Consider the following 12,606-nt stretch of genomic DNA (forward strand, 5'->3'; position numbering starts at 1 on the left):
AACTCCTTTGGTTGAACCCCTTCCATCAGGGCTAGGCTCCCAGGGCTTTTCCTATATCCAGAGAGTGAATGCAGACCCTCTCCCTCAAGCCCTCTTCTGTTCTCAACTCCCTGGCTTTATACAAGCCCAGCCTGCTCCTGCCTTAGCTAGACCGCATCTTCTGTTAATGCATGTCATTGAAGCCTGACTCTCCCCTTCCCCGCCAGCCACCCCCCAGTGCGGCCTATATGGTTAATGGGACCCTTCTGAGGCCCTTAACCGCTTCAAGGCTGGTGTGGGATGAACTCGCTATCACACAGTGCCTCTGCCCTCTCCCCACATGCATACTGTGCCTTCTCTCCCTGTACCCTCCCCAACAAATGTGTGTTGTGCATCCTCCAGTTTCTTTGCAGGCATCTTTCCTCATTGGGGAGAGAAAGGATTGGGTCTCTTTTCTTATCCTCTGAGCCTCCCTGGGTGGCTGTCACTCTGTCAGATGCTGCCCTTCTCATCTGGCGGTGAAGACAGTGGGTTACAGCACCCCTTGCCACCTCCCCATAGTGCGGTTTAACTCAATCTTTACTCCGTGTATGAAGTATTGGCCATTTTAAATTGGTTCCTTTCCCTTATGCTAGCCATTAACTAATGACTAACATTTAGCTAATTCCTGGGATGATGCTATCTGGGCATTAACTAATGTCCTGGGCTTTATTTTGACTTTATAGTAGGGGGTGGCTGCTGGCAAATGGGGACATATCTAGAATCATGCCTGCAGGGAGTCCCCACCCCGTCCTTCCATCTGCAAGTGGTTTCCAACAGCTCTTTCAGGCCAGGAACAAAAGGGGTGCAGGTAGTGGGGAGCAAAGCACGAGTAGGGTTGGTCCCATCTGAGGGAGTCTTGACAGCAAGGGAGAGGGAGGCAGGGTGAATCAGACTCTGTGCCTTTATGGGGATTGTTTCTTTCGGCACTCTCAGAAAGGCCAGAGAGCTGACAATGGATGACAATGGCGGGGCTAGAGGTATAGCCTGGCTGCACCAGTCAGTGTTAGTTTGAAGTATTGTTTTAATATGTTTGACTTAGTCTCTCATCTACAATATGATGATTTACTAGCTCACTGGTACGTTAGTGATGGGATTGGGCTCTTCATTATCATCCTGATCTAGATAAGAACTGTCACAGTTCAGGGCAACCGCACCTGTATTCCCCCTCGGAGCTCCACCAAAGGCACCTGCTCTAGGCTCCTGGCTCCTTACCCATCACCTCTCTTGATCACACACCCATGTCTCCCTTCCCTCCTGACTGTGACTGCCAGCAGTCACAAGTTATCACACAGCTCTTTCCCAAAAAAACATTTATTCTTAAGGTGGAAGCATTACAGGGAAAACATTAAAACAACAAAAGACTCTACAGACATGCTAATAAGCTTACCCCAGAGATCACCCCAACTCCAACAAGGGCTCTGGCAGGGAGTCAGGCCTTCAAACCCCATAAAGGGGGTTTTCTGTGGTTACAAGTTCATAATACCCATGAATAGGTCAGTATTTCCTTAATTCAGCTTGAGCCTTTGATGTTGAGACTTCAGGAACAGAAAGTAAGCAGACGGTGGTCCCCTCCTCAGGCTATAGCTTCCCACAACTGGGGTTTTGCATAAATGGAGGTGGGTAATTTGTATTCACCTTTCAGTAGAGATTCCCCAGGCAAACCATTTGACACTGTTTGTCCCAAAAGTCCATTCTTGTCCGGCACATTGTTCAGTATAGTTCTTTGAAGTTCATAACGCTTCCCAGGGTTCACATCCTGTCCCCTCCCAGAGAGAGGTTATGTACAACCCTGGTCCACAATAATACACAACCCATTAATTTAATATACTGGGCCCCAAATGTACTAAAACTTAATTCAATAAGGCCTCCCAAAGATATTTTAGGAAATTGCTATGTCAGTCACAAGACCCACAGAAGCTACAATATGAAAGGCTGATGACTCACTTTGAAGTTCAAACTTGTCCATGCTGCAGCAGCTTTCCTACTGCTAAAACTCCCTTTTACTTTCTCAGTGCTCTCAGCTACTAGATGAAAACCTGAAAGATGATTTCTTTGAAGAAATAATAGAGGAGTATGAAGATATTAGACAGGACCACTATGAGTCTCTCAAGGTAAATAAAACTGCATTGTGTATTATATAAATTCTTTCCCTTCTAAAATGACCAGGGATGAGTATAAAAATATTGCTCGGGCATGCAGGAGTGAAATCAGGAAGGCCAATTCACACCTGGAGTTGCAGCTAGCAAGAGATGTTAAGAGTAACAAGAAGAGTTTCTTCAGGTATGTTGGTAACAAGAAGAAAGTCAAGGAGAGTGTAGGCCCCTTACTGAATGAGGGAGGCAACCTAGTGACAGAGGATGTGGAAAAAGCTAATGTACTCAATGCTTCTTGTGCCTCTGCACGGTAATTGAGATGAAGGCCTGGACAAGAGTTTTAGCTCTCTGGACAGAAAGCCACTGTTGAGTTTTATAAATGTTGGGAGAGAGAAAATTGATTTGGAGACAAACTGACTATGAGGGATGAGAGTATGGAATGCACTAAAGACAACTCCTAGGTCCTCTGTCTGAGAAGGCAGACAAAGAAGCATTCTCGAAGGTCAACCAGCTCTGACTTTGGCCTCTTTGCAAGTGAAGTTGATTTCAAAACTTAGGGTCCTCTGCTGGGAGCACCTTGCTTAAAGTTTCCCATAATTGCACTACCACTGGTGCAGCAACTCCTGGAACTATCGTGTAGACCAGGGGTGAATTCCTGACCCCATTGAAGTCAATGGCAAAATTTGTATGGACTTCACTGGGCCAGGATTTCATCCTGTGTACCGGGAACCACTGGTGGTCTTTATGGCTGTCGTCTAGACTTGCTCTGAGCAAGGTTAGACAACAGAGATAAAATGCAGCACCTTCCTATGCATCTGTACTCTTTTTTTTTTTTTTAAACTAATAAAGGAACTTAAATTTATGTGGGGAAATTAATGCTTGATAATCTTATAGGCTAAATCAACTAGAAATGTCTGTCAGTTAAGAGTAGTACAGTAAATTGATGAGCTCATTGTAAAGTACGTTTTATTTTAGTCTTACCAAGGTACTTGCTAGATGATGAGGATACATCTGAGGACAGATTTAATTTCAACGAAATCATTTCAGACTGTAACAAGGCCATTGAAGTTACTTTGCTCAAAGCTGAGAGGTTGTATAAATGTATCTTTTATTTCCATACAGGAAAGAAGATATTTGTCATTAGAGCAAGCTAGGAGAAAAGGTTTCCATAATGACTGGCTGTCAGACTATAAACCTGGTCAGTTTGCTTCTTTTTTTTTTTTTTTTTAATTGAATGCTTAATACTTGATAACCTCACTGGATATAGCTGTGTGGTTCCTGTCAGAGGGAGCATCATGACTTGAAAATAAATTGGTATCTGTTGAATTTGAAGGGATTGTTGTTGCACAAATGGGAGATCAGTGGCCTAAAATGAAGTGTTTTCTTTCTCTTGCTTGCAGATGTTTGGTCCCATTACATTTATTTTTGTTTCTTCTGATTTCCAACTTGTGAAAAACATAGCCATTTAAATATTTTATTTTTTTTATACATTGCCAAAAAGTGAGTGTTGTACATCATTTTAAAACCAAAGATCCATTATAGTACATACAATCAAATCATAAAAATGTAGGACTGGAAGGTACCTCAATATGTCATCCTGTCCAGTGCCCTACACTCAAGGCAGGACTAAGTAATAACTGGACCATTCTTGACAGGTGTTTGTCTAACCTGTTCTTAAAAACCTCCAATGCTGGAAATTCCACAGCTTCTCTAGGTATGCACTCAGTAGTGCCTACTTTCACAGAGCCAAAATGCAGCACTCAGTTTCTAGTAACTAATCTTTATAAAGGTCCCTACTAAGGTATCAGAGAAGGTGGGAAGGTGCAAATGCTGGACCAATAGCTACACCATACCACTGCACATGTACCTTCACCATCTCCATCCTAGTGGATGTGTGGGAGTTGCAAAAGCTCCCGTAGCTTCCCGACTAGCTGTTGTGTGGAACTCCACAGCATACAATGCTGGTGAACTGGGCTGTGTCTGAGTAGAAGAGTTGTATATAAAGCATCAATATAGAAAGCATTTAGTGGAAGGTTGTCTATGCATCTGCCCACTTCTGACATATTCTAAGCCCTATGATCAACAAAATAACTTCATGAGTCCAACACAATTAAGTACCAATCAATATTGATTTGGATAAACTAATGAAGGAACTTTAAATTTCATATGTCAAGACTAATGCCTGAGAATCTTCTAGGCTGGTGTATCAGATAATAGTGATGTTATAGTTAGATTTACTTCAGTTTATTGTGACAGTCTTCATCAGGATGACCACTTTAAATACTTCATTGTGGCGCACACATGCTGATAACGGTTCAAAAGCATTGGGAACGAGAAAACTAAGTTATAAATGGTAGTGATGATTTTTGTTTCCTTGCTGTATTGTGTACGGTAGGACCTTAGAGTTATGAACCCCTCAGGAATGGAGTTTATTCATAGCTCTGAAATGTTTGTAACTCTGAACAAAACATTATGGTTGTTCTTCCAAAAGATTACCAACTGAACATTTGACTTAATACAGCTGTGAAACTTTACGATGCAGAAGAAAAATGCTATTTTACCTTTAGTTTTTTTAGTAGTTTATGTTTAACACAGTACTGTATTTGCTTTTATTTTTCTCTCTGTTGCTGCCTAATTGCATATTTCCAGTTCCAAATGAGGTGTGTGTGGTTGACTGGTCAGCTCGTAACTCTTAAGTTCTACTGTCTGTAAAAGATTCAGCAATATGTGGTATTTCCCTAATGACAAACTACTTTAAAATCCTACAGTTAAACCTAAATTCTTTGGCACTCAAGTCTTTGAAGATTATAACCTGGACAGGCTGGTGGAATACATTGACTGGAAGCCTTTTTTTGATGTCTGGCAACTTCGGGGCAAATATCCCAACCGAGGATTTCCTAAAATTTTTAATGATAAAGCAGTGGGTGAGTATTGAAATAGCATTTCTTGTATGAAGGCAATGCAGACAGATCAGTTATTTAAAATATATACGGTATTCTGATTGTTCACAAATACACATGAGCAACTTCAATTGAATTAGAAAGTATTTTAATAAAATGTTGGTACAAAAGATTAATAATGAAAAGTGAGTGGGAAATATTTAGGCCCCAACTGTAAAGAGTTCGCTTGTATGTCAAAACAAAGGAAAATATTTTGATGAAGAAAATTAGAGGGCTTGATATGTCTATATTCATTGTTGGATGACATCACTAGAAGCCCTGGGTCCCATTATGTATAATCTGAAAAGTACTTTTAAAAGAAGACCATTGGAACATATGTAATAAAGCTGCAATTGTATCCAAACCTCTAAAAATTAGTGTTCTTTCTACTATGCTATATTTAGAGCCCTGCAAATCTGTAGATATCTGCTTTATATCGGTGGATATCTGCTTTATATCGGCGGATATCTGTATCCGCACATGCGGATAGCTGTGGACCATGTTTGTGGATCACAGATGGGATGCGGATACAAATTTGGTATCCACACAGGGCTCTGACTATATTGGGAAGCCAGATAATTTGGTATGTAACGTACATGAAGTATGTAATATACAGTAGCAGAGTTTGTAAATAGCTCCCAATTTCACTGGAACCAAGGAATGGATACTATCGACGAGAGGATGGTTTATGTCAAGTGTTCTCAAACTGGGTTGTGAGCTGTCCGCCTCCACCCCAAACACCGCTTTCCATCCAGCGTTTCTAATGGTGTTAAATATATTTTTAAAAGTGTTTTTAATTTATAAGGGGGGTCGCACTCAGAGTCTTGCTATGTGAAAGGGGTCACCAGTACAAAAGTTTGAGAACTACTGGTTTATGTGGTCTTGTATGTTTGGATAAGAAGACACACTTGGGCTCACTCTTTTAAAGCAGTATGGCATGGTTACCGGTAACAGTTTACAGCACAGTGTCTGTGAGGTGTTTGGGTTTAAGGGGGTCCCAACCACAATCTGATTTCTGGGGTATTTTAGGTACTTTCATGTACAGTCTGCCCACCTCACTTATTCTGCTCCACCTTTTTTACTGTACTAGAATTCTGCTGGCTGAAGTATTTGTGCAGAAGGTGTACTGTTACAACTGTGTAACCATGACCGCACTGACACCTTCTCTGTTAGCAACAGCTAAAATGCTACAGTAGTAACCAATAAGAAAAATGACTGAGGAAATAGCAGCAGGATTATCCAGAAAGTGTATTTATTTAAAAAGTGGGGAGGGGGAAGCTGGAAAGCTGGTTAAAGTTATGTCTTTTTTTTTTTTTTTTTTTTTAATAGGAGAAGAAGCTAAAAGAGTTTATAATGATGCTCAAACCCTACTAAAAACTTTGATTAGCCAAAAGAAATTGCAAGCCAGGGGCCTGGTTGGGTTCTGGCCAGCGCAGAGTGTTCAAGATGATATTCATTTATACGCAACAGAAGAAGCATTGCAATCTTCAGAACCAATAGCTAAATTTTACGGTTTAAGGCAACAGGTAGGAAGATGGAGTATTTGCTGACCTACTATAAAGTTCTTTTGCGTTGGCTTGTGAAGTTGGAACAAAGGGATTATGTTAAAATTCATGCTGAAAATGAAGTTAGCTATAATCTGAGAGCAAGCTACAAAGGAAGAGTCATCTCCTGATCCCCTTTCTGCCTTTTTCAAAAATTATTATTAATTAATAACATAAGATCTGTGAATGGTGAAACAGTGTATTACAGAACACTCCTTAGATTTCATCTTTTCAGATTCATTTTCTGTTTTTTCTTCTAATATTTTAGCAGCCATAAAGCACCATTGTGCATCTATGGTGCTGCATAACTTCATAATCAAGACCCTGTGTACCCGACCTAAATTTTGCACCAAGATCCTCCATCGAACTGGAAATTCTATGGGAGCTTAATTTATACTAAAAATGAGATTTTTTGAATGAATTAAGTCTGAACATTAATAATGTCTTTCCTGCAGTTATCTGCAGTCTTTATTTTTGTTTAATTCTCACCTGGGGAAGCAGTTCAGAATAAACACATTTATTAGCCATTTCTGTTAACAGATTAGTAGCAAAATAGTTAATTATTGACATTTTAAATGGTCATCTTTCGGTTTGCATTAACACCCCATTCAGGTGAATGGAGAAGTTTGGATTTCTCAGAGTTACTGTTTCAAGCTATCCCAGGAAAATAATGTTGGTTCAGTTTATGCTTAGTTCATATTTTCAGAGTTACCTGTATGATCTTTAGAAACCGAATTAAAAAAAATATGAAAACTGAATTTCTGGAGCACAGTTTTGTGTACAGGTGTGGATTCTGTGAGACATGCGGCGGGATTTTGTCAAAGATAACAGCATTGTTAGATGATCACTGTCAGTTTACAAACCACATTTCCATCTGAAATTTTTTTTACTGCTGTTGTTACAAGAAAACCTTAAGATTACTAGAACTGAGAGAGATTAGGGGGGAAAGTTCCCCAACCCCCCCACGCTTTGTTTTGTGTGTTTGACAGCATTTTTTTTTTTTATAGCCTGTTTTACTAATCCTCTTATTCGGTCTGACAGTTTCCTCTGTTCGTGTCAAACAGTGTTAAAGATGGAAAAGGCCTCTCCATTGACCTGCTGTATCCCCCAGTGGCCAGTGTTATATTGTTCCTTATTAATTTGCTAGTCGCAAAAAATCAAGGTCAAAATTCTCTTCAGCTCTGCCTGACATCTCTTCCTTCCCATAGCCTGTCCTCCTTTAATGTGCGGACAATACCAGTATCTGATTTGTGGAACAACCGCACAGAACTGAAGGGAGAGCGTTGTCTCTGATTCAGACCAGACAGAAGGCATCATGCATCTAGGCCTGGCCTATAGTACTTGCTTCCTGATATTGATAAGAATATCTTGTATCTAGAAGTCCTTCTGGTTTAAAAACAACTTCTCTCCTGTTGAGGGAAAATAGATGGACCCATTTCTAGGCCTGCCTGAGCAATGTGCTTTTTTTAAAAAAAAAAAAAAACAACACACCCCGAGTTTTCTTTGTTGATGCAACTTTTGTTGTTCTTTTTAATTTTAGGCCGAAAAAGACTCCTCCTGCACAGACCCATATTACTGCCTCTCTGATTTTATAGCCCCCGGGGATTCTGGTGTTCGTGACTATTTAGGCCTGTTCGCTGTGGCCTGCTTCGGGGTAGACAAGCTGTGCAAGGAATATGAGAAACAGTGTGATGACTACAACAGCATAATGGTGAAAGCACTGGGAGATCGTATAGCAGAGGTAACAAATTTTATTACAGATTGGACGGCCGCTTATACTTCCCTTGAACTCTCCACTGGGCTCACTTGACAGCCACCTCTTCACCTTCTTAGATAAAAGTGGGTGTTGTGTGACACAGTGCGTCCTGTTCATTAAATCTGAAATGGAAGATTTCTTGCCACTGAATGTGTCTTGAGGAGAGAGAGGATAGTCAGCATGAGCAACAAGGGAATCTGAGACTCAGTGCAGCTTTCCAGACTTTTTTCCATCATGAGAGAGTTTTAGGGTCAAGTCTCAAAAAAAGCAAGTAGCTTTAAACAGGTTGTAAACTGGGCCTCTTTTTTAAAAGTATCTCTAACTCCCTCAGATAATTTTTTGGACCCTAAAATGACCTAATAGTTCTACCATTGGATACAAATGCAGGGATTCCATTGGCTTTAATGGTAACCGCACAAGTATATCCAAAAGAAGAATTTGACCCACTATGTCTAAGAACTTCTCTACAGTGGGTGTTTGTCCTGATTCCAGTCATGTGCCAGATTCTGGTGCAAACTTCTAGTGAAAACAAGGAAAGCTGGAATTTGCATCAGTCGAACTTCTCCAGTTTCAAACAGAGCTAAGCTCTTCTGACACAAGTAGCAGCTTTGTGTGTCTGTACTAGAAGTCTGTGATGGTGCAGCTACGCCACTGGCTCGAACCAGGGCAAATGGTACAGGGTAGGCAAGGTCTAAACATCTTCTCTACAGCTCGGCCCTGTATTGTCATCCGGTTACCAGCCATCTCCTTCCCATCTCCAGTACACAGGCTTGTCAAGCACCACCAAAAAAACCCAGGATTGGTGAAAGAAGTGCTTTGTGTGTGTTTCAGTAGAATCAGTTTGCTTGTATGATGCTTATTTACCCATGGTGAGAGTCCCTACAAAGAAGTAAATGAAATCTGACCATGTCATTTCTGGCCTGGACTAAATTGCTGCTGTTGGCAATCTCTGCAAATTAAAAGAATACTTACTCTTTGTTCCCAGGCATTTGCAGAGGAGCTCCATGAAAGGGTCCGAAAAGAATTCTGGGCTTATTGCAACAGTGAACAGTTGGATATTTCAGACTTGCGCAGGATCAGATATGATGGAATCCGTCCAGCTCCTGGGTACCCGAGCCAGCCCGACCACACTGAAAAACTCACCATGTGGAAACTTGCAAACATTGAGGAGGCAACAGGTCCCTGCAACCTTTTTTATTTCCCCTTTATAAGGGGAAACCTGAATAAGGAGTTAAAACTCTGTGACAAAGTGTTCAATGCAGAGCTGCATAAAAACAAAAATCAAAACAATTAATTACAGTTGGAAAATCTCTTTCCCCTCTCCTCCCCCACTCCTCCTGCCCCTGTTCCTTTGCTGCAGCCAGGGGGTTTTTTTTTATGGAACAGTGTCATCTTAGTGTGTTCTTGTGTATTAGAGAATTTTGTAGGAGAATCTAGTTTGCATTTAAAAAAACATTTCTAATGTCCTTATGGCCGCAAGCAAACCTTCCAAAGGTGAACAGAGTGTAGATCAATGTAGTGCTGTGTTCCTCAGTCTGCAGAGAGCCTCAAACAGGACCTCTTAGAAAGTGTGAACTGCCCTGTTCCTCTCGTGTTGCTGTTTTAAAGGTCAGCTATTTCACTGCTAATCCCAAACTACCTTCCTAGGTGCCAAAAACCCCTAATGCTCCCTTCCCAGATGCCAAAATGTCTAGTTTATCCCTGAGAACTTCTACATTGCAGACCTGCATTGCTGATACAAAAATATGCAGCATATTGAAAACAGAAAATGTAGTGCCCAAGGAAAATTTTTTGTTTAATAAAAATAACACAAGGAATATTGAACTACTGTTTATTTATCTGTTTAGTTCATTAAAAATCTGCATTTTTGAATTTGCCTAATGTTGTCACAGAATTTTCAGTTTGCCAAACAGTACATCTCCCGAACTTACGCCTGTTACTATCAGTTACTAAACAAAATGTTGTTTTTTCTTTCAGGTATTCAGTTAACTGAATCACTAGCAATGACACCTGCCTCCGCAGTTTCAGGTCTCTACTTCTCCAACCCCAAATCCAAATACTTTGCTGTTGGTAAAATATGTAAGGATCAGGTAACTTGAATTCCATGATCTAGTTGAGCTTCAAATAAACTGATTGAATAGTTGAAACAAGCAGTTTTCTGAGTATTTTGGAAACACTGAATCATGGAGACTTACTAATCAATGTGTTAAAATCTTTCTCCGGTTTCTTTGCAGGTTGAAGATTATGCCCTGAGGAAAAACTTGCCAGTGGCTGAGGTTGAGAAATGGCTGGGGCCCATCCTGGCATATGATTCGGAATAACTGTTTGTGGGATGGCAGGGGAAAGTCTCTGCCTTGCTCTTTCCCATTTCTTCTCCAGAAACAGAACAGAGCTGGACTTAGAATCTTGTCGTTTGCATCTATTGACAGAACCTCTCAGTGGGCTTTGGAGGCTGTTCACTTTGTAGTATCACCTGCTGACACACAAAAAAAACCCCACCACATATTTGTCTAATTCTTTGTTAATTTTTGGCAAAGTAGTTGAAATCTTCTACAGACCTCACAATCATAATTGTGCATTTCTGTGCCCAAATACTATAACTGGGCTAGATGTAGAGATCACAGGGTTTTCTTTTCCATTGTGGAGGTTTTGAGAACTGGCTCACACCTTAATAATCTTGGGACAAACGTTTGCACTGAAGCAAATGACTGGGTAAAATAATGCGGAATTTTGTTTCTGGTCTTTAAATGGTGTGTGTATCAGCAAGTCAAAAGACACGGACATTGAATAAAAGAATTCCTCATAAGTAATGGGGAGGTTATTTAGTGGGTAGGGAACAACCTGGGATCTATTCTCCCCCCTCACTGTACCGATGCTTCTCCTGTATTCAGGAGAACACCAGACCCCATGCTCGTATAGCAATCTTGCTATATCAGAAAGAAGGTTGTATCACTAAGGCTATTTTGATTATTTTTGTTGTTGTAACCACCAAAGATATGTGGTGGTCTGAAACAATCCCAGTTGAAACAATCCCAGTAATGCTGTATTATCCTAAAGAATTAAATAGTGTGACTGAGCACAGAATTGAAAGCCTGGAATACTCCAAGCTCTGACAGGTCTTCTCTGGCTTTGGGCAAACCATGCTATCTCTCTGACTCTCACTGTCTGTAGTGGTAAAATGGGGATAATATTTCCTACCTCACTGGTATGTATTGTGAAATTTACTTTGCAGATGAAAAGAGCTACTGACTTTAATATGTTACTTGCAGGTAAGTCTTTGGGTGCCTGAATATTCAAGCTGTGGTTGCAATACCTTTGCTTACTGATAATGAAGAAAAGGCCTTTGGAAATATCTGCTATGTGTTTTCATACAATTACTACTTTTTAAGCAAAAACGTGTTGGAAAAACTGTTACATGACAAAACTTTTGCATCAAATTACTGTGCTTAGTCATCTGATCTGAATGTAAGCAATAGATAATGCTACAAGTTTAGTCTCTAAATATTTAATTTTGAATAAATTCACTGTTTATAAATGTTTTTTTAATAATCTCTGCAGTAGGGACTAGTCTAGCTCAGAGCTATGTATTTAATAACTTTTAGGAAACACTGAGGAGAAAGTCCTGCTTTCTAAGTCTGGTATCTGTCAAAAACAATGATCTGTGTTGTAAAGAGACCCCCCCCTTCTAAGTATATTGTTAGTAATCAATTGGTATTTAAATATTGCCTTACAATATTAACCTTCATCTGACTTTTGAAATGTACTAAAAAAAATGCATATATGACTCCTTTAACAATAAATATTACTCTATGGGTAGTCGCAAAAAGAAAAGGAGTACTTGTGGCACCTTAAAGACTAACCAATTTATTTGAGCTTAAGCTTTTGTGAGCTACAGTTCACTTCATTGGCATCCAATGAAGTGAGCTGTAGCTCACGAAAGCTTAAGCTCAAATAAATTGGTTAGTCTCTAAGGTGCCACAAGTACTCCTTTTCTTTTTGCGAATACAGACTAACATGGCTGTTACTCTGAAACCTGTCTATGGGTAGTGCTATCCTTGTCAAACCTCAGTTTAAAGTAGATCATTGACATAAAATATGCAATAAAATCTGACCTACTTTGTAGTTAATATACACTTTGCCCTATGATTCTGTGTTTAAGTCTTTGGATGGGATTTTCCCAAGCACGAAAGTGAGTTTGCTCTGAACTCATTTAAGTGCTTTGGAAAATTCCCCACTTAATCACCTAGAGATTA

General features: G+C 40.1%; 1 protein-coding gene across 5 annotated transcripts in view; it reads left to right on the top strand.

The window, feature by feature from the left end:
• Window positions 1-12,098, top strand: part of MTR (5-methyltetrahydrofolate-homocysteine methyltransferase) — a 77,760-nt gene extending 65,662 nt beyond the window's left edge. For 4 of the 5 annotated variants that reach the window (XM_073338202.2, XM_073338204.2, XM_073338203.2 and 1 more), the window contains 8 exons: window positions 2,034-2,132; window positions 3,237-3,312; window positions 4,883-5,038; window positions 6,383-6,579; window positions 8,138-8,338; window positions 9,339-9,531; window positions 10,331-10,443; window positions 10,588-12,098. In XM_073338202.2, coding sequence (XP_073194303.1) covers window positions 2,034-2,132; window positions 3,237-3,312; window positions 4,883-5,038; window positions 6,383-6,579; window positions 8,138-8,338; window positions 9,339-9,531; window positions 10,331-10,443; window positions 10,588-10,674 — 1,122 coding nt within the window. In that variant the 3' untranslated portion in view covers window positions 10,675-12,098. Of the gene's footprint in view, window positions 1-2,033; window positions 2,133-3,236; window positions 3,313-4,882; window positions 5,039-6,382; window positions 6,580-8,137; window positions 8,339-9,338; window positions 9,532-10,330; window positions 10,444-10,587 lie in introns of those variants that run through there. The other variant, XM_073338206.2, reaches the window with a different exon arrangement.
• Window positions 12,099-12,606: the final 508 nt, after the last annotated feature.

This window comes from Lepidochelys kempii, chromosome 3, assembly GCF_965140285.1.
Source record: "Lepidochelys kempii isolate rLepKem1 chromosome 3, rLepKem1.hap1, whole genome shotgun sequence".
In the NCBI taxonomy this organism is placed as follows: domain Eukaryota; kingdom Metazoa; phylum Chordata; order Testudines; family Cheloniidae; genus Lepidochelys; species Lepidochelys kempii.